The sequence below is a fragment of the Oncorhynchus mykiss genome, chromosome 21 (genome assembly GCF_013265735.2).
Source record: "Oncorhynchus mykiss isolate Arlee chromosome 21, USDA_OmykA_1.1, whole genome shotgun sequence".
Lineage (NCBI taxonomy): Eukaryota > Metazoa > Chordata > Actinopteri > Salmoniformes > Salmonidae > Oncorhynchus > Oncorhynchus mykiss.
In genome coordinates this window covers 28703937-28731269 of record NC_048585.1, presented here as the reverse complement: position 1 = coordinate 28731269, position 27333 = coordinate 28703937, and the positions used below count along the sequence as shown (strand labels likewise).

Genomic DNA, 27333 nt, shown 5'->3' with positions numbered 1-27333 from the left:
TGGGGGGAGAGAAAGGATAAAGAGAGGGGGGAAGAGAGAAAGGGGGGGACAGGGAGAGAAAGGATAAAGAGAGGGGGGGGGGGGCAGGGAGATAAATTATAAAGAGAGGGGGGAAGAGAGAGGGCACATTAGACCACCAAAATCATACATTGAGTCAACTTAATTAATAACAGCATTGTTAAACATCTTCCTCCAGCCAATACTAACCATATGACCCATTGTCAACCAGCCAATACTAACCATATGACCCATTGTCAACCAGCCAATACTAACCATATGACCCATTGTCAACCAGCCAATACTAACCATATGACCCATTGTCAACTAGCCAATACTAACCATATGACCCATTGTCAATAGTAACTACATGACCCATTGTCAACCAGCCAATACTAACCATATGACCCATTGTCAACCAACCAATACTAACCATATGACCCATTATCAATAGTAACTATATTACCCATTGTCAACCAGCCAATTGAGGAGCATTAAGATGAGGGTTAGTGTCCCTCTCCACACTACACAATGTCCTGTTGAATAACAACGAACAGCAGACACAATGCCTACACACCTTGAGTGTTGGGTGGTGCTAAACTTCAGCATGGCAGCCCATCTGTTTTTTGACCTGGGTCAAACACTCTTCTACACAGCACCATCTAACATAGTTCTTCCAATGACACTATCCTCTCTTCTCTCGCGTGACAAACCGCTATCCAGCCCAGACGTGGCTCTTCAACACTGCTGCAGAATACAAATGATCTACCCCTCCCAAGAAGCCCCTAACTGCTCCAGTCATATGCCCTAGATCACAAGAGCACAGCTAACAGGCTGTTTCACAGCAAGCGGTGACTTATCTATAAATACAATTACAGCACCACAGCCAGTCAGACAGAGAGACACAGACAGAGAGAGAGAGAGAGAGACCCCTGTAGCCGGCCCTCTGTAAAACACAAGCAGCTTTTCACGCAGAGTGTAGAGAGGCAGGGGAACGCTTAATGCCGATAAAGACGAAAGAGAACAGAGCTCTCTTTTCTGCTCGCACGCAAAGATGAGCACACACACACACTCGGATGCATGCACACACACACACACACACTGAGGGACAGACTGTACAGACAGAAAATAAGGTTGTCTGACGGATTAACCCGAGAGGGTCATGAGACATTGTACACACAGCACAACAGCCCTGCAGGCTTATCTGAACATGGACGGGTATCTGAAAGAGAGAGCGTACTGTATGTTTATCAATTGATTCTCTCTGGGAGGTAGCAGCGCGGGCTCGGACACACGGACACACACACACACACAGTATGACATCCCTGCAGGCGTACCAAGTGTCTCAGCTGGGCTGTGGTTAGCTAGGCTTGTGGCTGAAACACCTGGTTTCATTTGTCACTTGCGAAAATACCACTGCAATACCACATTCACACACTGGCATTCTCCACTGCTGCAGGGCCTGCTGTAGCTCTTGTGCAATACAACACACTTCAGTTAACTCAACACGGGAGCAAGAGGATAATCTGGCCTGCAGGAGTCACAGATGGAACGCTCCTCTCTCTCTATGGATCTGTATCCTACTAAGGCCATGCCAGGGGTTCTGCTGGGCTAATCTACCCAGTGAAGCAGCAGTGTTCGTGGGCTTGGTCTCTGGACTGTGGCCCTGCTGGAGATGTTCCAGCCCTGCCATCCAGGACACAGTCACAGCTGAGCCAGAGAGACATGTCGCCTGTAGGGTCTATTATTAACTGCGCTCCACGTCTCCCATCTGTCACATAGAATCACAAAGCACAATCACTCAAAGCCACTACATGACAGGATCTGCTTTTATTCATCACTTCCTGGAGATTACCCAAGTACATGTGTGTGTGTGTGTGTGTGTGTGTGTGTGTCTGTCTGTGTGTGAGAGAGAGTGTGTGTACGTCAAGGTTGCGGAGGCACCACCGGGGGGTCTCAGAAGAGGTTCCACTTGGCCCTTTTTTCCCCACTGCGAGTAACAAGAAATCAAGATGGCAATGTGGGAAACGATAAACAAAACTCAATGAAAGAGGGAAGATGCATTTCCTCTTTGGTTTCGACATGAAAGTGGGGGGCTGACAATGATCATCAGTCAGAGAATCGAGTGACTGCATCCTCCATTGATCTCCAGTATCAGAGAGCAACATTCATTTCCACTGGTTAAAAGGAAAAGGTAATAATGTCTTTCTAGCCTCTGAGGACAACTTATATACATACACTCACTGTCAAGCACAGTCATGCTAAAAGTAATAACATATCATGAAATTACAACCTGGGGCTTGTCAAAGCAGCAACAGACTTCACAGCCTGTGAGCCAAAACCTGGACATACAGTAGCAGTCAAAATAGTAGTAATAGTGACGACATCAACACTATAAAATAACACCTATGGAATCATGCAGTAACCAAAAAGTGTTAAACAAATCAAAATATATTTTATATTTGAGATACTTCAAATAGCCACCCTTTGCCTTGATGACAGCTTTGCACACTCTTGGCATGCTCTCAACCAGCTTCACGAGGTAGTCACCTGGAATGCATTTCAATTAACAGGTGTGCCTTGTTAAAAGTTAATTTGAGGAATTTCTTTCCTTCATAATGCGTTTGAGCCAATCAGTTGGGTGGTATACAGAAGATAGCCATATTTGGTAAAAGACCAATTCCATATTATGGCAAGAACAGCTCCAATAAGCAAAGAGAAACAACAGACCATCATTACTTTAAGACATGATGGCCAGTCAATAGTGAACATTTCAAGAACTTTGAACGTTTCTTCAAGTGCAGTTGTAAAAACCATCAAGCACTATGATGAAACTGGCTCTCATGAGGAACACCACAGGAAAGGAAAACCCAGAGTTACCTCTGCTGCAGAGGATAAGTCCATTAGAGTTACCAGCCTCAGAAATTGCAGGCCAAATAAATGCTTCACAGAGTTCAAGTAACAGACACACCTCAACATCAACTGTTCAGAGGAGACCGTGTGAATCAGGCCATCATGGTCGATTTGCTGCAAAGAAACCTCTACTAAAGGACACCAATAAGAAGAAGAGATTTGCTTGGGCCAAGAAACACGAGCAATGGACATTAGACCAGTGGAAATCTGTCCTTTGGTCAGATATTTGGTTCCAACCGCTGTGTCTTTGAGACACAAAGTAGGTGAACGGATGATCTCCGCAAGCTCGGTTCCAACTGACAAGATCAGTGATTTATTTATAATTCAAGGTACACTTCACAAGCATAGCTACCACAACATTCTGCAGCTATACGTCATCCCATCTGGTTTGGGCAACAACAAAAAAAATGTAATTTTACTAGGCAAGCCAGTTAAGAACAAATTCTTATTTACAATGACGGCTTAAGAACAGTGGGTTAACTGCCTTGTTCAGGGGCAGAACGAGAGATGTTTACCTTGTCAGCTCGGGAATTCGATCTAGTAACCTTTCGGTTACTGGCCCAACACTAACCACTAGGCTACCTGCCACCCTGATCTGGTTTGGGCTTAGTGGGACAATCATTTGTTTTTCGACACGACAATGACCCAACACACCTCCAGGCTGTAAAAGGGCTATTTGACCAATTAGGAGTACTGCATCAAATGACCTGGCATCCACAATCACCCGACCTCAACACAATTGAGATGGTTTGGGGTGAGTTGGACCGCAGAGTGAAGGAAAAGCAGCCAACAAGTGCTCAGCATGTGGGAACTCCTTCAAGACTGTTGGAAAAGCATTCCAGGTGAAGCTGGTTGAGAGAATGCCAAGAGTATGCAAAGCTGTTATCAAGGCAAAAGGTGGCTACTTTGAAGAATCTAAAATATATTTTGATTTGTTTAACACTTTTTTGTTTAATACATGATTCCATATGTGCCATTTCCTAGTTTTGATGTCATCTCTATTATTCTATAATGTAGAAAATAGTCAAAATAAAGGAAAACCATTGAATGAGTAGGTGTGTCCAAACTTTTGACTGGTACTACAGTACTGTAGTACCAGTATTTTCTACAGGCTGAGGCAGAGAGAGATGACGGTCACCTTGAATTACAGCCATTACATAAATCTTAAGAGTACCTTTGTGTCCTCTTCACATAACTGATTATCAACAGCGAAGGTATGTTTTACTCATTTTCTGACGAATGCAAGGTGAAACAATAAAAGGGTATGAAGTAGTGAATTCTATTGAATAGCTTTTCTGTTACTCCCCAGAAAGAGGATGATCTATTCTCTTTAACATGTAAGCAACGTTGAGTACAAGGACAGGAGCTGAATTGTAAACAGACTGGGAAATAAATCGGAGAGCAGTGTTTTATGCCAAAGCAGTACGTCGCCGCTTTCTTCTGAAATGTCATCGTTTCTACTCCGGTGGCTATGGTCTGTCTAGCCTAGCAGGTAAGAGCGTTGGGCCAGTAACCGAAAAGGTCGCTGGTTCGAATCCCCGAGCCGACTAAGTGAAATATCCCCACTCTCCAAGGGTGTCTCAGGGGGAATTGAGATATGCAAAAAAAACAACCGTTTTATCTCACACCTCACACTCGAACCACAGTGAAAAGATAAGTATCCCCTATTTGACCGTCGAGGTAGGTAGGCAATAAGGAACATACAGAGAGGATTCCACCACCTGTCAACTGGCTGTCCAACAGAAATCTGGAAAAACTCAAGGGTATTTAATCTCAAAGAACAACTCCTGGCCCTACCAATAACATTTGGCTTCAAACTAAAACAGCCTTTGTTCAGTAGGGCATACCGTAGAAACGCATATTGTACAGGTACTCGCCCTGTTTCAGAACGTTTCCTTCACAGTAAAATGATGTATGGGGATGTTGTTTGTCGTCACGCTGAAGTCAACCCAGGTCTCAGTACGGCCTTTGATTAGTCTTCTCTGTGTTAGGCTAATTGTGCTTGGTAGGAGGGACTCTGAGGGATCGAGAGAAATAATGTGTTTATTGGAAAGCGCTGATGAAAATCAACAAGCACTTCGTCCAACCTCTCCATTCCTCCCTGCCGCCCGCTAACACGCAGCACAACACTACAAATCACCCTAATTGGCTGTAAACAATTTTTCAAAAGCCGGCCACCAGCGATGATGGAGGGAGATTGGGAGAGAAAACAGAGAGAGAGAGAGAGAGAAAGAGAAAGATATTCAGATAGTCTGTATCTCTCCCTCTCTCAGTTTCTAAACAGAGAAAGAGCGTGGAAGAAATAATCACCCAAAAACAGAAAAAAGGGAGGAGGAGGTGAGTGGAAGATGAGAGGAAGGGAGGATGAGGGGGAGAGGAGAGGAGGAAGGGAGGATGAGAAGAGGGCATGTTGCCAGCGGGAGTCTGCTCCTCGTGCTGCTCTCTGATGAGCGCCCCAGTGGGTTGTGGGAAAAGGGAAAGGGGGGTACCTAGTCAGTTGTACAACTGAATGCCTTCAACTGAAATGTGTCTTCCGCATTCAACCCAACCCCTCTAACAAGCCCCTGTGTGAGGACACTTTAGCTGAACCCTTCATCATACAGTACATAAGGCATACGCAACACTGTCATAGGGCCTACATAACCCTGACATAACAAGGTGTCAGGAGCAGGAGGAGCCCCATCAATCCTATGATGACAGCTAATCCATAAGACGTCAGAAACATTACAAAACACATTTAAAAATGTCAGACCATGTTTGTTCCCGTCTGTATGATTCCCTCTGCTCTAAATGCCAAGTGAAACGTTGCCTTGGTCAAACGGCTGTAACGCAGGCCAGGGCCGGCCCTTCTAAATGTCTTCATCCACAGTGGATGAATGACAAGTCTTCTGATGTGACCTTGTTGAAATGTGTGAATACGTCTCGGTGTTCGGTTCTGTACAGGCCCGGCATGGAGAGAACAATGTGTCCATATTCAGACCCTTGTCTCAGTATTCTGCTATTAAAAAGGCTGAGGGTCAGTCAACAATTGCTAATCCGCTCCCTGTAGAGCCCCCTGCCATTCACACTGCTCTCTCTGGCACCACTGGGTAACCTTTCAGAAAGGCCACAGAGACAGACCTTCCTCATTTCCCTTGCACTCTCTCTCTATCCCTCTCGCCCGATGCGTCTCTCTCTGTCTATTCAACATTCTCTCGCTCTCACTGCATCCTGCTCTCTCTCTCTCTCAGCATTCAGAATAGCACTCGGACTCACCCATGACATGTATCGTACACCTTTCCTAGGGAGGAGATAAGCTCTTTAAAAATGTCAGATACGGCCTCCACTGCACACAAACCAGGCTGCAGCAAACACGCACAACAAAACAACCTCTAACTAATCCACCTACATCACTGTAGAGTTTGGCTTTGGTTGGCAGTATTCTAAACAATAACAAGAAGCACTTCTAATTGCCATCAATCGGACGCCATCTTAATTGTCCTTGCTTTCACCCTTGTTAGCAGATCTATAAATAAACAGTCCTCCTACAGAAAGCTATCCTCTCTTCTGTTCCTCTGTGTAATTGTGACATCTTCCATGGCAGTATGTACACTACATGACCAAAAGTATGTGGACACCTGCTCGTTGAACATCTCATTCCAAAATCATGTACATTAATATGGAGTTGGTCCCTCCTTCGCTGCTGCAACAGTCTCCACTCTTCTGGGAAGGCTTTCCACTAGTTGTTGGAACATTGCTGCAGGGACTTGCTTCCATTCAGCCACAAGAGCATTAATGAGGTCGAGCACTGATGTTGGGCAATTAGGCCTTGCTCACAGTTGGAGTTCCAAATAATCTGAATAGTGTTCAATGGGGTTGAGGTCAGCGCACTGTGCAGACCAGTCAAGTTCATCCACACCGATCTCAACAAACCATTTCTGTATGGACCTCGCTTTGTGCATGGGGGCATTGTCATGCTGAAACAGTAAAGGGCATTTCCCAAACTGTTGCCACAAAATTGTAAGCACAAAATTGTCTAGAATGTCATTGTATGCTGTAGCGTTAATATTTCCCTTCACTGGAACGAAGGGGCCTAGCCCAGAACCATGAAAAACAGCCCAGACCATTATTCCTCATCCACCAAACTTTACAGTTGCCACTTTGCATTCGGGCATGTAGCATTCTCCTTGCATCCACCAAACCCAGATTTATCTGTCAGACTACCAGATGGTGTCCATCCATACCAGATGGTGTCCAAAACCGACTGTGGAACTCAAATCACATCTTAATTGTCACATGCGCCGAATACAACAAGTGTAGACCTTACAGTGAAATGCTTACTTACAAGCCCCTAACCAACAACGCTTTGAGAAGTTAAGAAAAATAAGTGTCAAGTTAAAAAAATTTTAAAAATAATGAAACGGCAGCAGTAAAATAACAATGTGGAGGCTATATACAGGGGGTACCAGTACAGAGTCAATGTGGGGGCTATATACAGGGGGTACCAGTACAGAGTCAATGTGGAGGCTATATACAGGGGGTACCGGTACAGAGTCAATGTGGAGGCTATATACAGGGGGTACCGGTACAGAGACAATGTGGAGGCTATATACAGGGGGTACCGGTACAGAGTCAATGTGGAGGCTATATACAGGGGGTACCGGTACAGAGTCAATGTGGAGGCTATATACAGGGGGTACCAGTACAGAGTCAATGTGGAGGCTATATACAGGGGGTACCGGTACAGAGTCAATGTGGAGGCTATATACAGGGGGTACCGGTACAGAGACAATGTGGGGGCTATATACAGGGGGTACCGGTACAGAGTCAATGTGGAGGCTATATACAGGGGGTACCGGTACAGAGTCAATGTGGAGGCTATATACAGGGGGTACCAGTACAGAGTCAATGTGGAGGCTATATACAGGGGGTACCAGTACAGAGTCAATGTGGAGGCTATATACAGGGGGTACCGGTACAGAGTCAATGTGGAGGCTATATACAGGGGGTACCGGTACAGAGTCAATGTGGAGGCTATATACAGGGGGTACCAGTACAGAGTCAATGTGGAGGCTATATACAGGGGGTACCGGTACAGAGTCAATTTTTATTTATTTTTATTTTATTTTACCTTTATTTAACCAGGTAGGCAAGTTGAGAACAAGTTCTCATTTACAATTGCGACCTGGCCAAGATAAAGCAAAGCAGTTCGACAGATACAACAACACAGAGTTACACATGGAGTAAAACAAACATACAGTCAATAATAAAGTATAAACAAGTCTATATACAATGTGAGCAAATGAGGTGAGAAGGGAGGTAAAGGCAAAAAAGGCCTTGGTGGCAAGGTAAATACAATATAGCAAGTAAAACACTGGAATGGTAGTTTTGCAATGGAAGAATGTGCAAAGTAGAAATAAAAATAATGGGGTGCAAAGGAGCAAAATAAATAAATAAATTAAATACAGTTGGGAAAGAGGTAGTTGATAGGGCTAAATTATATGTGGGCTATGTACAGGTGCAGTAATCTGTGAGCTGCTCTGACAGTTGGTGCTTAAAGCTAGTGAGGGAGATAAGTGTTTCCAGTTTCAGAGATTTTTGTAGTTCGTTCCAGTCATTGGCAGCAGAGAACTGGAAAGAGAGGCGGCCAAAGAAAGAATTGGTTTTGGGGGTGACAAGAGAGATATACCTGCTGGAGCGTGTGCTACAGGTGGGAGATGCTATGGTGACCAGCGAGCTGAGATAAGGGGGGACTTTACCTAGCAGGGTCTTGTAGATGACATGGAGCCAGTGGGTTTGGCGACGAGTATGAAGCGAGGGCCAGCCAACGAGAGCGTACAGGTCGCAATGGTGGGTAGTATATGGGGCTTTGGTGACAAAACGGATTGCACTGTGATAGACTGCATCCAGTTTGTTGAGTAGGGTATTGGAGGCTATTTTGTAAATTACATCGCCAAAGTCGAGGATTGGTAGGATGGTCAGTTTTACAAGGGTATGTTTGGCAGCATGAGTGAAGGATGCTTTGTTGCGAAATAGGAAGCCAATTCTAGATTTAACTTTGGATTGGAGATGTTTGATATGGGTCTGGAAGGAGAGTTTACAGTCTAACCAGACACCTAAGTATTTGTAGTTGTCCACGTATTCTAAGTCAGAGCCGTCCAGAGTAGTGATGTTGGACAGGCGGGTAGGTGCAGGTAGTGATCGGTTGAAGAGCATGCATTTAGTTTTACTTGTATTTAAGAGCAGTTGGAGGCCACGGAAGGAGAGTTGTATGGCATTGAAGCTTGCCTGGAGGGTTGTTAACACAGTGTCCAAAGAAGGGCCGGAAGTATACAGAATGGTGTCGTCTGCGTAGAGGTGGATCAGAGACTCACCAGCAGCAAGAGCGACCTCATTGATGTATACAGAGAAGAGAGTCGGTCCAAGAATTGAACCCTGTGGCACCCCCATAGAGACTGCCAGAGGTCCGGACAACAGACCCTCAGATTTGACACACTGAACTCTATCAGAGAAGTAGTTGGTGAACCAGGCGAGGCAATCATTTGAGAAACCAAGGCTGTTGAGTCTGCCGATGAGGATGTGGTGATTGACAGAGTCGAAAGCCTTGGCCAGATCAATGAATACGGCTGCACAGTAATGTTTCTTATCGATGGCGGTTAAGATATCGTTTAGGACCTTGAGCGTGGCTGAGGTGCACCCATGACCAGCTCTGAAACCAGATTGCATAGCAGAGAAGGTATGGTGAGATTCAAAATGGTCGGTAATCTGTTTGTTGACTTGGCTTTCGAAGACCTTAGAAAGGCATGGTAGGATAGATATAGGTCTGTAGCAGTTTGGGTCAAGAGTGTCCCCCCCTTTGAAGAGGGGGATGACCGCAGCTGCTTTCCAATCTTTGGGAATCTCAGACGACACGAAAGAGAGGTTGAACAGGCTAGTAATAGGGGTGGCAACAATTTCGGCAGATAATTTTAGAAAGAAAGGGTCCAGATTGTCTAGCCCGGCTGATTTGTAGGGGTCCAGATTTTGCAGCTCTTTCAGAACATCAGCTGAATGGATTTGGGAGAAGGAGAAATGGGGAAGGCTTGGGCGAGTTGCTGTTGGGGGTGCAGTGCTGTTGACAGGGGTAGGAGTAGCCAGGTGGAAAGCATGGCCAGCAGTAGAAAAATGCTTATTGAAATTTTCAATTATGGTGGATTTATCAGTGGTGACAGTGTTTCCTATCTTCAGTGCAGTGGGCAGCTGGGAGGAGGTGTTCTTATTCTCCATGGACTTTACAGTGTCCCAGAACTTTTTTGAGTTAGTGTTGCAAGAAGCAAATTTCTGCTTGAAAAAGCTAGCCTTGGCTTTTCTAACTGCCTGTGTATAATGGTTTCTAGCTTCCCTGAACAGCTGCATATCACGGGGGCTGTTCGATGCTAATGCAGAACGCCATAGGACGTTTTTGTGTTGATTAAGGGCAGTCAGGTCTGGGGAGAACCAAGGGCTATATCTGTTCCTGGTTCTAAATTTCTTGAATGGGGCATGTTTATTTAAGATGGTTAGGAAGGCATTTTTAAAAAATATCCAGGCATCCTCTACTGACGGGATGAGGTCAATATCCTTCCAGGATACCCCGGCCAGGTCGATTAGAAAGGCCTGCTCGCTGAAGTGTTTCAGGGAGCGTTTTACAGTGATGAGAGGAGGTCGTTTGACCGCTGACCCATTACGGATGCAGGCAATGAGGCAGTGATCGCTGAGATCTTGGTTGAAGACAGCAGAGGTGTATTTAGAGGGGAAGTTGGTTAGGATGATATCTATGAGGGTGCCCGTGTTTAAGGCTTTGGGGAGGTACCTGGTAGGTTCATTGATAATTTGTGTGAGATTGAGGGCATCAAGTTTAGATTGTAGGATGGCTGGGGTGTTAAGCATGTTCCAGTTTAGGTCGCCTAGCAGCACGAGATCTGAAGATAGATGGGGGGCAATCAGTTCACATATGGTGTCCAGAGCACAGCTGGGGGCAGAGGGTGGTCTATAGCAGGCGGCAACGGTGAGAGACTTGTTTTTAGAAAGGTGGATTTTTAAAAGTAGAAGTTCAAATTGTTTGGGTACAGACCTGGATAGTAGGACAGAACTCTGCAGGCTATCTTTGCAGTAAATTGCAACACCGCCCCCTTTGGCAGTTCTATCTTGTCTGAAAATGTTGTAGTTTGGAATTAAAATGTCTGAATTTTTGGTGGTCTTCCTAAGCCAGGATTCAGACACAGCTAGAACATCCGGGTTGGCAGAGTGTGCTAAAGCAGTGAATAGAACAAACTTAGGGAGGAGGCTTCTAATGTTAACATGCATGAAACCAAGGCTATTACGGTTACAGAAGTCGTCAAAAGAGAGCGCCTGGGGAATAGGAGTGGAGCTAGGCACTGCAGGGCCTGGATTCACCTCTACATCGCCAGAGGAACATAGGAGGAGTAGAATAAGGGTGCGACTAAAAGCAATAAGAATTGGTCGTCTAGAACGTCTGGAACAGAGAGTAAAAGGAGGTTTCTGGGGGCGATAAAATAGCATCAAGGTATAATGTACAGACAAAGGTAAGGTAGGATGTGAATACAGTGGAGGTAAACCTAGGTATTGAGTGATGAAGAGAGAGATATTGTCTCTAGAAACATCATTGAAACCAGGAGATGTCATTGCATGTGTGGGTGGTGGAACTAATAGGTTGGATAAGGTATAATGAGCAGGACTAGAGGCTCTACAGTGAAATAAGCCAATAAACACTAACCAGAACAGCAATGGACAAGACATATTGACATTAAGGAGAGGCATGCTTAGTCGAGTGATCAAAAGGGTCCAGTGAGTGGAGAGGTTGGTTTAGGGTCACGGCGATTTAGACAGCTAGCCAAGCCAACCGGTAGCAAGCTAGCATAGGATGGAGTCTGTTGTTAGCCACCTCTTGCGTTCGGTCAGTAGATTAGTGGGGTTCCGTGTGGTAGAGGGGATTAATCCAAATCACACAACAACAACAAAAATAAGAACAATAGATATAGTTATAGAGGCCCGAGAAGAAAACATAATAATTCAAATAAATAAATTGTCCGATTGTCTATTCAGATAGCAGCCGGAAAGACAGCTAACGGTTAGCGGGCCGCAGATGGGCGTTCCGGTAACGTCGCGACAGAGGAGCCAGCCGGATCTCCTTCAGGTAGATAACGTCGGCAGTCCGGTTGTGAAGGCCCGGTGGGGCTCCGCGTAGGCAGTGAAACGGGTCCGGATAGGTGACTGCAGCCCAGGAGTGAATGATGGAACTCAGGCGTGATTGACGGAGCTGGCTAGCACCGGAACAATCGATGTTTGCTCCGGAATCGACGAAAGCCGACTGTCACACGGATAGCAGCTAGCTAGCTGTGAGATCCGGGCATGAATGTCCAGAGAGCAGTTGAAATCCAGGGACATGGAGAGAAAAATTGGTCCGGTATGTTCCGTTCCGAGCCGCGCTGCGCCGTACAAAACTGGCGATAGACTTTCGATAGATTTTCGAACTAAAGGACAGCCGATGACCACAAACCGTGGTTAGCTTCTGGGCTAGCTCCTGGCTAGCTTCTGGCTAGTTTCTGGCCAGCCTCCTGGAGTTTCTGGCTAGCTTCCTGAAGGATTGCAGATCTGAGGTAAATAATACTTTTTTATAAATATAAATTGGTGAGGCTGGTTGCAGGAGAGTGTTTAGAAGATGAGTTGATGGAAAATAAAAATAAAATGTATGTGAAAAAAGTTGTAAATATATATATATACAGGACACGACAAGACGAGGACAAAAGACGTCTGAACTGCTATGCGATCTTGGATGATGTATGTGGAGGCTATATACAGGGGGTACCGGTACAGAGTCAATGTGGAGGCTATATACAGGGGGTACCGGTACAGAGTCAATGTGGAGGCTATATACAGGGGGTACCAGTACAGAGTCAATGTGGAGGCTATATACAGGGGGTACCAGTACAGAGTCAATGTGGAGGCTATATACAGGGGGTACCAGTACAGAGTCAATGTGGAGGCTATATACAGGGGGTACCAGTACTGAGTCAATGTGGAGGCTATATACAGGGGGTACCAGTACAGAGTCAATGTGGAGGCTATATACAGGGGGTACCAGTACAGAGACAATGTGGAGGCTATATACAGGGGGTACCGGTACAGAGGCTATATACAGGGGGTACCGGTACAGAGACAATGTGGAGTCTATATACAGGGGGTACCGGTACAGAGGCTATATACAGGGGGTACCGGTACAGAGACAATGTGGAGGCTATATACAGGGGGTACCAGTACAGAGTTAGTGTGGAGGCTATATACAGGGGGTACCAGTACAGAGTCAATGTGGAGGCTATATACAGAGGGTACCGGTACAGAGACAATTGAGGTAATATGTGCGGGGATACCAGTTAGTCGAGGCAATATGAACATGTAGGCAGAGTCAAAGTGACCATGCATAGACAGAAAGCAGCAGCGTAAAAGAGGCGTCTGAGTAGCCCTTTAATTAGATGTTCAGGAGTCTTATGGCTTGAGGGTAGAAGCTGTCAAGAAGCATTTCAGACTGAGACTTGGCGCTCCGGTACCACCTGCAGTGCGGTAGCAGAGAGAACAGTTCATGACTAGGGTGGCTGGAGTCTTCGACAATTTCTAAGGCCCTCCTCTGACACCGCCTGGTATAGAGGTCCTGGATGGAAGGAAGCTTGGACCCAGTGATGTACTGGGCAGCACGCACCACCCTCTGTAGTGCCCCACGGTCGGAGGCCGAGCAGTTGCCATACCAGACAGTGATGCTCTCTATGGTGCAGCTGTAGAACCTTTTGAGGATCTGAGGACCCCTGCCAAATCTTTTCAGTCTCCTGAGGGGGAATACATTTTGTTGTGCCCTCTTCACAAATGTCTTTTTGTGCTTGGACCTTGATAGTTTGTTGGTGAATTGGACACCAAGGAACTTGAAGCTCTCAACTTGCTCCACCACAGCCCTGTCAATGAGAATGGGGGCGTGCTCGGTCCTCCAATTAATGTAGTCCACATTCATCTCCTTTGTTTTGATCATGTGGAGGGAGAGGTTGCTATCCTGGCACCACACGGCTGTCTCGTCGTTGTCAGTGATCAGGCCTACCACTGTTGTGTCATCGGCAAATTTAATGATGGTGTTGGAGTTGTGATTGGCTGTGCAGTCATGAGTGAACAGGAAGTACAGGAGGGGACTGGGCACGCAACCGAGGGGCCCCCGTGTTGAGGATCAGCATGGCGGATGTGTTGTTACCTACCTTTACCACCTGGGGGTGGCAGTAAGTTCAGGATCCAGTTGCAGAGGGAGGTGTTTAGTCCCACGGTCCTTAGCTTAGTGATGAGCTTTGAGGGCACTATGGTGTTAAACGCTGAGCTGTAGTCAATGAACAGCATTCTCACATAGGTGTTCCTTTTGTCCAGGTGTGAAAGGGCAGGGTGGAGTGCAATAGAGATTGCATCATCTGTGGATCTGTTGGGGTGGTATGCAAATTTCTTATACGCTTCTGGGTTAGAGTCCTGCTCCTTGAAAGCAGCAGCTCTACCCTTTAGCAACAGGTGTGGCTAAAATAGCCAAATTCACAAATTTGAAGGGGTGTCCACACACTATATATACAAAAGTATCTGTTAATGAGCCAACCCACTGTGCTGTGATGAGGTTCGGTGACAGTCTCTCCAACACAGAGAAGCCTTCTGTTAGACAAGTGAGTAACTGAAAACTCCGACAAGCACTTCAATTAAATTACAACTAGACATTGATGTAAGAATGACATCCCACTGCAATTACTCGAGAATGCCATACTCTACCACCATTGACAAAACACCTTGTATCATTTGAACTGAACATGAAGTGCACTAAAACAGCTAGGCTATTACTTACAGCAGCAGGGAGCACCTACTGTACAACAACAAGATCCAGGGTGAGCTACGCTAAGGCAGATAGCTAATACAAAGCTGATTCCCACTAGCTGCCCTCCACATCACCGACAACATGTTAAAACTCATGTCTTGAGAAGGGGAACAAGAACAAATATCCTTTGTGGCTCAATCAAAAAGTAATTCCTGCAAATAAAAGTCAGATTTAGGTTAAGAGTGAGAGCTTGGGCTGATAATACGGTACGTCGTGTGACAAGTCCAGGGCCAATGTTTACATACAGAATACATACCAGCTGATTTGATATAGGCTGCATCCCAAATGGCACTTATTCCCTATATAGTGCACTAGTTCTGACCAGAGCCCTGTATGGCAGTACTTTGACAAGTAAAATGAGACGGTGATGAAATGCAAACGGTGGCAAGGTGGAATTGAGCTACAGTGACAGTACAGGTGCTGAAAGGGAGGCACAGTGAGACCCAACCCGTCGGTCAGGGGTAGAGGATGTCGGCTTCAATACCCTAATGACATATCTAGAACCAGACTACAAGATGCCATGTCGAGAAAAAAAAAAACGTGACGGCCCTGGTGGAGAAATTGTACAATGATTGCGCTTCAAGTACAAAGCGCGAGTTGTCAAACACCATTAGTGGTCTTAACAGATTGTTGGACATCTTTGAACACGCTGTTACACATCACTGAAACGAGCCCTCACGTTGATGGGAAGGGGACCATGAAGTCCCATGTACTGACAACTGAGAACATGGAGGAGAGTCACACAAAAGAGAACCTAGAACGGCATTAATACCATCGTTGTTGAGTGGGTGGAGAGCAGCAGTAAGGTGAGCGCAGTCTGGTAGGTAGGCAGGACTCCGGTAGATTGAACTGCATTGCCCCCTAGCGGTCATACTCATTATGAATTCACGCAATTTTTTCGTTTAAACTATTATTTTTTTTTTTTTACATTCATTACATCCCTAGTCTCCTGTGACAGTATGACAGACTTAAATTCTGGCCAGTGCACCAGCATGCAGCATTTGGTTCTAGGTTCCAGATTAGATATGACATATCAACAAGGTGGCGTTTAAAATAACATACATGGCAATTTCCCTTTCTAATCTGCAAATAACAGTCTGCGATACCCCATCCATACGAATAGATGATCATTATGATTACACTCAACCCATAGCCTAGCTACTGTAGGTACTGCAGCAGCATATGGACTCAGATTCACCTCAGAGAGCAGAAAATAACCCACAGTTACATATTAAATCATGCAGTCAGGAAAACAGCACTGCTCAAACTGACCCAAACAAGTCAAACTGCTGAGGTATTTCATCCTAAGGGCTCCTCTCCTGAGAGCGTTGCCAATAGTAACCCTGGCAGATGGCTGATGTTCATGAAGTTCTACAGCGGGGGGAATGAAATGCCAGGCTGTGAATGGTTCAGAACAACCTTATTTGATTTCCATGTCTAGATAGAAGGACAGTTCAAAAAAAGAGGGGAAAATAAAAGATATGAAAAACAGATGGCAGAAATATGAGGTCTGGATTGGGCCAGAGGGGGGGGTGAGGGACTTCAGTCAGGGTCACCATGGAGAAAGGAGAATTAGAGTGCCACATGTTGCCCTCAGTCAGTCAGTCAGTCCATCCATCCATGGCCTTGTCAACCACTTTCAGTGTCTCCAATGGCACCTTGGTCCCTAATATAGTGCACTACTTTTGATCAGAACAGACATAAACATGTGTGGCAAAAGTCGTGCACTTACATGTAAAAGGGTGCCTGCCAGCTGGCTCCTCTTGTCCTTGGGATGAAGATGCTATGAGTCTTAGAGGGCTCTAATTTCTCAGACTTCTTCTCTTAAATTGGTAAACGTTGATCTATCGGGCATTAAATTAGGCGAACACATCCATTACTCCCAGTCTCTGTTTTAATCAGAAAACTATAGACCAGAAAGAAAACTATAAGGGCATTTAGTTCTGAGCTATACTGTACATTGTACTCTTTTTCATTTGGTCCGGTTGGTTTCACATTGCCAAATGTAAAACAAAATAAAATGCCTAAACAAAACCATGTGTTCATGAAAGTCATTTGTTAATTGGAGAAAAATGCTCATGTTAAATCCATTTATGATGACCAAGAAGCATAACTTGGGTCCCAATCGTCATATTACATTGGCTTTGGTATTCCAACAACATGCGGGAGGAAACAATAGCGCAATAGCCACTAACACAGGATGCGCTCTTAAATGCACTGCTACTCACAGTTGCAGTTGTTTGAGATATCAAGTTATGGTACTGTGTGCATTTCACCAAATGCTCCCAGTCCAATAAACTGCATGCCTCTGATTATTTTCCTGTGTTTGGTTCGGACTGCGTTCTCACCTGCAGCGAACCGCGCCATGGTAAAAATGGAATCGGACCGATACCACCCTTTTTGAGTGAACCACGGTGTGTTGTTCAGTGTGCTCCCGAGTGCAGATAGCGTGTCCACAACAGTCCAAACTAACGGACCTAAGGGTGAAAACAAGCTCTAAACTAATCTGGTATGAAAGCCCCCTAAAAGTCTACCTCCCTTTAATGAAAATGATAAGCCCACACACACAGAAAATGTCGGAACTCAAATTACGTGTATCCCCAAAAGGACACTGGCATAGTGAGACTGATAGCTGCTTAATAGAGTCTAGCCTAATTCCAAATGGTAGAAACAAAAACTCCCTGATTAATAGAGCAAAAAAACTCTGACAGAGGAGTCTAAAGGAGTAGGGAGACCCATCAACATGGACTCGGAGAGCTGACCAATGAGATGCATGGAGCTGGCTGACGGAAATAACATGGTCCCTGTGGCATCCCGGAACCACAGCTCGTTAATACAACTTTAATCTGATTCACAACGGGACGCTGGGAACAGCCGGACACCTTTAACGACTTTCTACTGTACACCACAGGAAAGAGAGGGATAACATGAGTCCAGAATGAGAAAGAGTAACACCAATTTGAAGGACAGAAAGAGAGAGACATATAGAGAACGACAGATAGAGACGAGAGGAGAACAGGAGAGGCTGAGTGACATCAGCTGTAGGATACAGTAAGCAAATTGAGCTGAATGCATGACACTAAATGCAACAAAATCAAAACAATAACTAATTTACAGACTGCATTTACAGTTTCACAATTTAACCCTGCCTTGTAAGCCTCATTGTAAGCTGTCTTAAGCCTACTGTCCTATAGGCATGGCTACACAACGCAGCAACGAACAGAGCACAGTATATCACAACAAATGGTCGAGTCCCATATATGGAAAAATCTGAGCACCAGTACTATTTTGAGCAGCGCATCCCGTGTGTACTACATAAAATATGCATAAGGTATGAAAACGCGTGGGCTACAGTGAAATGTAGCCTGTCATACCAACAAGGCATCACAGAACCGCACGCGTAAAATAGCAATGCCATTATTTCAATAGCCTATATAATAAACAAATCATATCTAAGCATGACTACAGAACATGACTAAATCATCTCCAAATTGTGTTTACTTACGAGAGGACGCCTGCGGTGGAAAAGCCAGTAAAACTGGTGAAATAAAAGCAGTCTTTCCAGATGCGGACTGGGTGAGAGCAGCCCACTTCAGTGACCGCTCACTCACTGGCGCGCTCTGTTAAATGCGCGCGCTCCCACTCGCCTTCTCTGTTAAATGCGCGCGCTCCCACTCGCCTTCTCTGTTAAATGCGCGCGCTCCCACTCGCCTGCTCTGTTAAATGCGCGCGCTCCCACTCGCCTGCTCTGTTAAATGCGCGCCGCCGACCGAGCTGGAATACATCTGCCGTGCGCTTATGACTTTGAAACCTGATTTATTCGTGCATTACATTGCGTTTCAGAGTTGACTCGTTCGAATAGGATGCCGTTTGGTTTGCAGTGCTTTTCAAAGCAGATGTGTCATCACGTGTGCGTGACTGCGGGTGGCGTGCAAAATACAGCAGACACACACGAGTTAACAGGCTCCTCTCAATGTAAACTATAGGCCTAATCGTTTACAGCTATATGAACATTACATGGGAACAAAATCACATCTAGTGCACGGTGTCTACTGAGGTCACATAATAAGGGAAGCCTACAGCCTGCTCCAAAGCTAGGTATATATAGATATATAATTAACTTAATGCTGGGACGTTCCTCTCCAAATCTAGGCCTAAATCATTAACTTAATGCTTGACGTTCCTCTAGACTCCCATTCAACATGTATTTATACCAGGCTATGATATGTGGTAGTAGAACAGTACACACGTGTGTAACTGGGTAACAAGAGCCTGGAGAGACCCTGAAGTTCAACCACAAGTCAGGGTTCTTTCTAATAGGAAGCAGACAATGGTTGTGGAGGGGCTAATCTGCTTCCCCCAGCTTAGTGCTGTTATTCAGGCCTGGAGGAGAGGAGGGGCAGTGGTGATGTGGAGGGGAGGAGAGGGGACGCCAGGCCACCATGGCTCCAGAGAGAGAGGACCATTTTAGTGTACGTGTGTGGGGAGGGGACAGGACTCCAGATTAAACCAGGCTCATCACTACATATCCTCTCCACACAGAAAGCTGTTTTGAACCCTGCTGGGGCTCCTCAATAGGTTTAAATAGCAGAGGAAAACAACCAACCTGGCATGGTTCAAAAACCAACTCGAATTGGTGCTACAACTAGAATTTCTCCCCTTTGTGGAAGCCAGGTGAATTGTAACAGCAATAGGCTGCATTCAAAACCAATCTCCCCCATCCCATTTTCCCATAACATGGTGGAGATACAAGGGAAGGAGGGATGTGGGAGGATGAACAATACCCATTGGCAGTGAAGAGGTAAGATGAGGACAGGAGAATGGAAAAGTCCACTAGATCCGCCCTGCATCAACTGTCCAGGAAACAACAGAGGGCATGCGTGTGAAGTCTAAATCCATGGGTGCGTCCCAAACGGCACGCTATTTCCAATATAGTGCACTATTTTTGACCAGGGCAGATAGGGAGCCATTTGGAACGCAAACCATTTCAGTCAAATCCAGTGTGAGCCACAATATCAGAGAGCGAGAGCGAGAGCGAGAGAGCGAGAGAGGTTAAGGTTTTGAGAGCTGGCTAGCTGAGGAAAGCTGATGTTGTCAAATGGACCCAGGGAAGAGAGCTGCGGTGTTGGGCTCCATAGTGCATGTGAGCTCGTATTGGATAGACAAGGAACTCTCCTGTCCAAAAACTCTAAATCAACAGTAACTGTATTTGTTCATCCCCAGAGGTAGCGGCCACCGGATGTATGGTACTTGATTTGAAATACGTCTCCGCAGTATTTTATCAAGTGAATGCCGACAGCTGAAACTCCGCAATCTCCTGCTCTCTCTCTGCTGATAAGTGAAACAAGCTTTTAAGCAGAATATTTTGGGACGCAGCCATCTGTATGCAGAGACCGACACACTTGCAAAAGTGCGCACGCACACACAAACAGACAGACAGGCGTAAGCACTCACCCACGCATGCGTGTGCACCCACCGTGACGGGGAGATGAAGGAGTGAATCAATGACAACTCAAGAGCCTATGGGCGTTGGAGCGTTGGAGATGAAGTGTGTGTTCTCCAGACCAGATGTGTGTGTGTATCATCATATCTAGGCTCTCTGGTCTCTGCTGCTGTGTGCCAGTCAGCAAGTGGTAAAGGAGACAGCGTTAACAAAGACCTCTTCCACCCTGCTGTCTTCTCTCCTCTCCCCACTATAACTGTCACAAAGAGATTACAGAAGTTTTCCTATAAAACCTAAAATAGTTACATAATTGGGCCGACCACATTTCCTGTTCCATTTTTAAGGCGCTGCGATAAACTGCAACACTTTCGAAAAGTTCCAGAAAAAAAGTTGTACTTTAACTTATCTAATGTGATTTTGAGTTTGAGCCTGTAAAACCCGATGCCCTTAACCTTACTGCTAGTGTGTCCTGTAGGTCAGTGTTCCCCAACCCTTCTCCTCCAGTACCCCCAACAGTACACATGCTTATTGTACCCCCTGGACAAACACACCTGATTCAACTGGTCAACTAATCATCAAGCCCTTCATGAGCTGAATGAGGTGTGTTTGTCCAGGCCTACAACTAACCTGTGTACTGGAGGACCAGGGTTGGGAAACACTGCTGTAGGCAACCTGAATTCAGACTCTAGAGCAGAGCAGATACCGTATTTAACGAGGGAGGGACGGACAGACGGGTGGGCGAACGGACGGACAGAGACAGAGGAAGAGAGAGATGGGGAGGGAGGGAGACAGACAGACGGGGAGACAGACAGACAGGGAGACAGACAGAGAGAGAGAAGGGGAGACAGACAGAGAAAGAGACGGGGAGACAGACGGGGAGACAGACAGACGGACAGACAGAGAGATGGGGAGCCAGACAGACAGACGGGCAGACAGACGGATTGACAGATGGGGAGACAGACAGACGGGCAGACAGACAGACGGGCAGACAGACAGACGGGGAGACAGACAGACGGGGAGACAGAGAGATGGGGAGCCAGACAGACAGACGGGCAGACAGACGGATTGACAGATGGGGAGACAGACAGACGGGCAGACAGAGAGACGGGGAGACAGACAGACAGAGACGGGGAGACAGACAGAGAGATGGGGAAACAGACAGACAGAGAGAGAGATGGGGAAATAGACAGACAGAGAGAGAGACGGGGAGACAGACAGACACAGATGGGGAGACAGACAGGGAGACAGACAGGGAGACAGACAGGGAGACAGACAGGGAGATGGGGAGAGAGACAGAGAGATGGGGAAACAGACAGAGAGACTGGGGGGCAGACAGACAGAGATGGGGAGACCGAGAGAGAGACGGGGAGACAGACAGAGACATACAGAGAGACGGGGAGACAAACAGACAGGGAGACAGACGGGGAGACAGACAGACAGATGGGGAAACAGACAGACAGACAGAGAGACGGGGAGAAAGACAGGGAGACAAACAGACAGATGGAGAAACAGACAGACAGACAAAGAGACGGGGAGAAAGACAGACAGACAGAGAGACGGGGAGACAGACAGACAGCGAGAGAGACGGGGAGACAGACAGACAGCGAGAGAGACGGGGAGACAGACAAGACAGAGAGAGAGACGGGGAGACAGACAAGACAGAGAGAGAGACGGGGACGGGGAGACAGGGAGACAAACAGACAGATGGAGAAACAGACAGAGAGACTGGGGGGCAGACAGACAGAGAGCGAGATGGGGAGACAGAGACGGAGAGACAGACAGACGGGGAGACAGACAGACAGACAGACGGGGAGACAGACAGACAGACAGACGGGGAGACAGACAGACGGGGAGACAGACAGAGACGGGGAAACAAACAGAGAGACTGGGGGGAAGACAGACAGGGAGAGAGATGGGGAGACAGACAGAGAGACTGCGGGGCAGACAGACAGAGAGAGAGATGGGGAAACAGACAGAGACTGAGGGGCAGACAGACGGAGAGAGATGGGGAGACAGAGAGGTGGGGAAACAGACAGAGAGACTGGGGGGCAGACAGACAGAGAGAGAGATGGGGAAACAGACAGAGAGACTGAGGGGCAGACAGACAGAGAGAGATGGGGAGACAGACAAAGAGAGAGATGGGGAAACAGAGAGATGGGGAAACAGAGAGATACTGGGGGGCAGACAGACAGGGAGAAGAGAGATGGGGAGAGAGACAGACAGAGAGATGGGGAAACAGACAGAGAGACTGAGGGGCATACAGAGAGAGAGATGGATAGACCGAGAGAGAGATGGGGAGACCGAGAGAGAGACAGGGAGATAGACAGACAGAGAGAGACGGGGAGACAGACAGACAGAGAGAGACGGGGAGAAAGACAGACAGACAGAGGAAGAGAGAGAGATGGGGAGACAGACAGACAGACAGAGGAAGAGAGAGAGATGGGGAGACAGACAGACAGAGACACAGATGGGGAGACAGACAGGGAGATGGGGAGAGAGACAGAGAGATGGGGAAACAGACAGAGAGACTGGGGGGCAGACAGACAGAGATGGGGAGACCGAGAGAGAGACGGGGAGACAGACAGAGACATACAGAGAGACGGGGAGACAAACAGACAGGGAGACAGACGGGGAGACAGACAGACAGATGGGGAAACAGACAGACAGAGAGACGGGGAGAAAGACAGGGAGACAAACAGACAGATGGAGAAACAGACAGACAGACAAAGAGACGGGGAGAAAGACAGACAGACAGAGAGACGGGGAGACAGACAGACAGCGAGAGAGACGGGGAGACAGACAGACAGCGAGAGAGACGGGGAGACAGACAAGACAGCGAGAGCGACGGGGACGGGGAGACAGGGAGACAAACAGACAGATGGAGAAACAGACAGAGAGACTGGGGGGCAGACAGACAGAGAGCGAGATGGGGAGACAGAGAGACGGAGAGACAGACAGACGGGGAGACAGACAGACAGACAGACAGACGGGGAGACAGACAGACGGGGAGACAGACAGAGACGGGGAAACAAACAGAGAGACTGCGGGGCAGACAGACAGAGAGAGAGATGGGGAAACAGACAGAGACTGAGGGGCAGACAGACGGAGAGAGATGGGGAGACAGAGAGGTGGGGAAACAGACAGAGAGACTGGGGGGCAGACAGACAGAGAGAGAGATGGGGAAACAGACAGAGACTGAGGGGCAGACAGAGAGAGAGAGATGGGGAGACAGACAAAGAGAGAGATGGGGAAACAGAGAGATGGGGAAACAGAGAGATACTGGGGGGCAGACAGACAGGGAGAAGAGAGATGGGGAGAGAGACAGACAGAGAGATGGGGAGACAGAGAGACTGAGGGGCATACAGAGAGAGAGATGGGGAGACCGAGAGAGAGATGGGGAGACCGAGAGAGAGATGGGGAGACAGAGAGAGAGACAGGGAGACAGACAGACAGAGAGAGACGGGGAGACAGAGAGAGAGACAGGGAGACAAACAGACAGATGGAGAAACAGACAGAGAGACTGGGGGGCAGACAGACAGAGAGCGAGATGGGGAGACAGAGAGACGGAGAGACAGACAGACGGGGAGACAGACAGACAGACAGACAGACGGGGAGACAGACAGACGGGGAGACAGACAGACGGGGAGACAGACAGAGACGGGGAAACAAACATAGAGACTGGGGGGAAGACAGACAGGGAGAGAGATGGGGAGACAGACAGAGAGACTGCGGGGCAGACAGACAGAGAGAGAGATGGGGAAACAGACAGAGACTGAGGGGCAGACAGACGGAGAGAGATGGGGAGACAGAGAGGTGGGGAAACAGACAGAGAGACTGGGGGGCAGACAGACAGAGAGAGAGATGGGGAAACAGACAGAGAGACTGAGGGGCAGACAGAGAGAGAGAGATGGGGAGACAGACAAAGAGAGAGATGGGGAAACAGAGAGATGGGGAAACAGAGAGATACTGGGGGGCAGACAGACAGGGAGAAGAGAGATGGGGAGAGAGACAGACAGAGAGATGGGGAGACAGAGAGACTGAGGGGCATACAGAGAGAGAGATGGGGAGACAGAGAGAGATGGGGAGACCGAGAGAGAGATGGGGAGACAGAGAGAGAGACAGGGAGACAGACAGACAGAGAGAGACGGGGAGACAGACAGACAGAGAGAGACGGGGAGACAGACAGACAGAGAGAGACGGGGAGACAGACAGAGAGAGACAGGGAGACAGACAGACAGAGGGAGACAGAGAGAGAGACTGGGGGGCATACAGAGAGAGAGACTGGGGGGCATACAGAGAGAGAGACTGGGGGGCATACAGAGAGAGACGGGGAGACTGAGAGAGAGACGGGGAGACCGAGAGAGAGACGGGGAGACCGAGAGAGAGACGGGGAGACCGAGAGAGAGACGGGGAGACCGACAGACAGACTGGGAGACCGACAGACAGACGGGGAGACCGACAGACAGACGGGGAGACTGGGGGGCATACAGAGAGAGAGACTGGGGGGCATACAGAGAGAGAGACTGGGGGGCATACAGAGAGAGAGACCGAGAGAGAGACGGGGAGACCGAGAGAGAGACGGGGAGACCGAGAGACAGACAGACGGGGAGACCGAGAGGCAGGCAGGCAAATGGTCCCAAATGGTACCCTATTTAGTTCACTACTTTTGACCTGAGCCCTATGCTGGTCCTGGTCACAATGAGTGCACTGTTGAGAATAGTGTGCCATTTGGGCACACAGGGAGTTAATCTCCTGTCATAGTGATACTTACTAGGGCATTTTAACAGGCTTGTAGAGGAGTGGAGAGGGCAACAACACAAGGGTCCGTCACTGAAACATGCACCCTGCTTGTTACCCTCAGACAGAGGTCTTTAATGAAGCCATTATAAACAGTATGTTCATTAGAGGACTAGCATTAGCAGCAGGGGTAAACACTGATAGGCAATGGCTGAGTTACGGTAAAGGGCTTGCGAGGAGAGGCTGTATGAGGTTGATAAGATACACACACTGTTAAACCCCCCCCCCCCCCCCCCCCCCCCCGCGTGCACACACACTCACACACGTCAGACTACTCTGCTCCTCACAAACATGGCTGGCCTGTTTGGTCACATGTTTGAGGCAGGTTGCCGGGGCAACAGGTGAGAGCAGGTCCACAGTGCAGCAGTGTGACATTTACTGTGTCCTTCAGCAGAGGGAGGGAGGAGAGAAAGAGGAAAGAGAGGAAGTAGGGATGGCTTGGGAGGATGGTTGACGTAAGAGGGGAGGGAGTGGAGGAGAAGATGGGGAAGCGGGGGGGATGGATTGAGGGATGGAGGAGAGGAAAGGATGGGGGAGACCATAAGACGATTGAGGGTGGCAGGTGGGTGGATGGAGGGAGGAGAGGAGAGGAAGGAGAGCAGGCAGGCAGGGTTGGCTGTTCTGCTCCACTGGAGCCTAGCAGTGGATGTGGTAGTCAGACAAAAAGAGAGAGAGATAGAAGGGGGGCGAGAGAGAGAGAGAGAGAGAGAGAGAGAAGGAGAAAGAAAGTTGGAGGGAGAAAGCAGTTTTTTTTCTGGATTATAAAGGGGTTTAGGTAGTGGGCGTGGAAAGAGGCAATGGGTGGATCGTAGAGACAATTTGAGGCCTCCATCTTTGAGGTGTAGAGAAATGTTTAATATTTCAGCCAATTACCTGCAATTCTATACATTTGTCCATGGAGCTGAGAGGAATTGTTTGTTTTAAATCTAATTACCTGCAATTCTATACATTTGTCCATGGAGCTGAGAGGAATTGTTTGTTTTAAATCTAATTACCTGCAATTCTATACATTTGTCCATGGAGCTGAGAAGAATTGTTTGTTTTAAATCTAATTACCTGCAATTCTATACATTTGTCCATGGAGCTGAGAGGAATTGTTTGTTTTAAATCTAATTACCTGCAATTCTATGCATTTTGACATGGCTAATGCTGTGTTCTTTTGCTCAAACATAATAAAATCAATACAACTCAATTATTTTTGGTCATGCATACATGCATGCATGCATGCATACATACATACATACATACATACTAGAGGTCGACCGATTAATCGGAATGGCCGATTAATTAGGGCCGATTTCAAGTTTTCATAACAAATCGGAAATGGTTAATTTTGGATGCCGATTTTGCATTTTTTTTTTTTACACCTTTATTTAATCTTTATTTAACTAGGCAAGTCAGTTAAGAACACATTCTTATTTTAAATGACGGCCTAGGAAAGGTGGGTTAATTGCCTGTTCAGGGGCAGAACGACAGATTTTTACCTTGTCAGCTCAGGGATTCAATCTTGCAACCTTTCAGTTACTAGTCCAACGCTCTAACCACCTGCCTCACGAGGAGCCCGCCTGTTATGCAAATGCAGTAAGAAGCCATTGCGCATTCGCGAAAAAGGACTGTCGTTGCTCCAACGTGTACCTAACCATAGACATCAATGCCTTTCTTAAAATCAATACACAGAAGTATATATTTTTAAACCTTCATATTTAGCTAAAAGAAATCCAGGTTAGCAGGCAATATTAACCAGGTGAAATTGTGTCACTTCTCTTGCGTTCATTGCACGCAGAGTCAGTGTATATGCAACAGTTTGGGCCGCCTGGCTCATTGCGAACTAATTTGCCAGAAATGTATGTAATTATGACATAACATTGAAGGTTGTGCAATGTAACAAGAATATTTAGACTGATGGATGCCACCCGTTAGATAAAATACGGAACGGTTCCGTATTTCACTGAAAGAATAAATGTTTTGTTTTCGAGATGATCGTTTCCGGATTCGACCATATTAATGACCAAAGGCTCGTATTTCTGTGTGTTATTATGGTATAATTAAGTCTATGATTTGATAGAGCAGTCTGACTGAGCGATGGTGGGCAGCAGCAGGCTCACAAGCATTCATTCAAACAGCACATTTATGCGTTTTGCCAGCAGCTCTGCTGTTTATGAATTCAAGCCTATCAACTCCCGAGATTAGGCTGGTGTAACAATGTGATGTGAAATGGCTAGCTAGTTAGCGGGGTGCGCACTAATAGCATTTCAAACGTCACTCGCTCTGAGACTTGGAG

General features: G+C 47.1%; 1 protein-coding gene across 17 annotated transcripts in view; it reads right to left on the bottom strand.

Annotated features, from left to right (window-relative positions):
- LOC110500191 (pleckstrin homology domain-containing family A member 5) overlaps positions 1–27333 on the bottom strand; it is a 162675-nt gene that overhangs the window by 56167 nt on the left and 79175 nt on the right. For 2 of the 17 annotated variants that reach the window (XM_036957569.1, XM_036957566.1), the window contains exon 1: positions 18318–18471. The exons of 14 other annotated variants lie outside the window; for them this stretch is intronic. Coding sequence is in view for 1 of the 3 variants with exons in the window: in XM_036957558.1 (XP_036813453.1) it covers positions 575–606 (32 nt within the window). In the remaining 2 variants the exon portion in view is untranslated. Of the gene's footprint in view, positions 1–574; positions 715–18317; positions 18472–27333 lie in introns of those variants that run through there. One more of the 17 variants, XM_036957558.1, reaches the window with a different exon arrangement.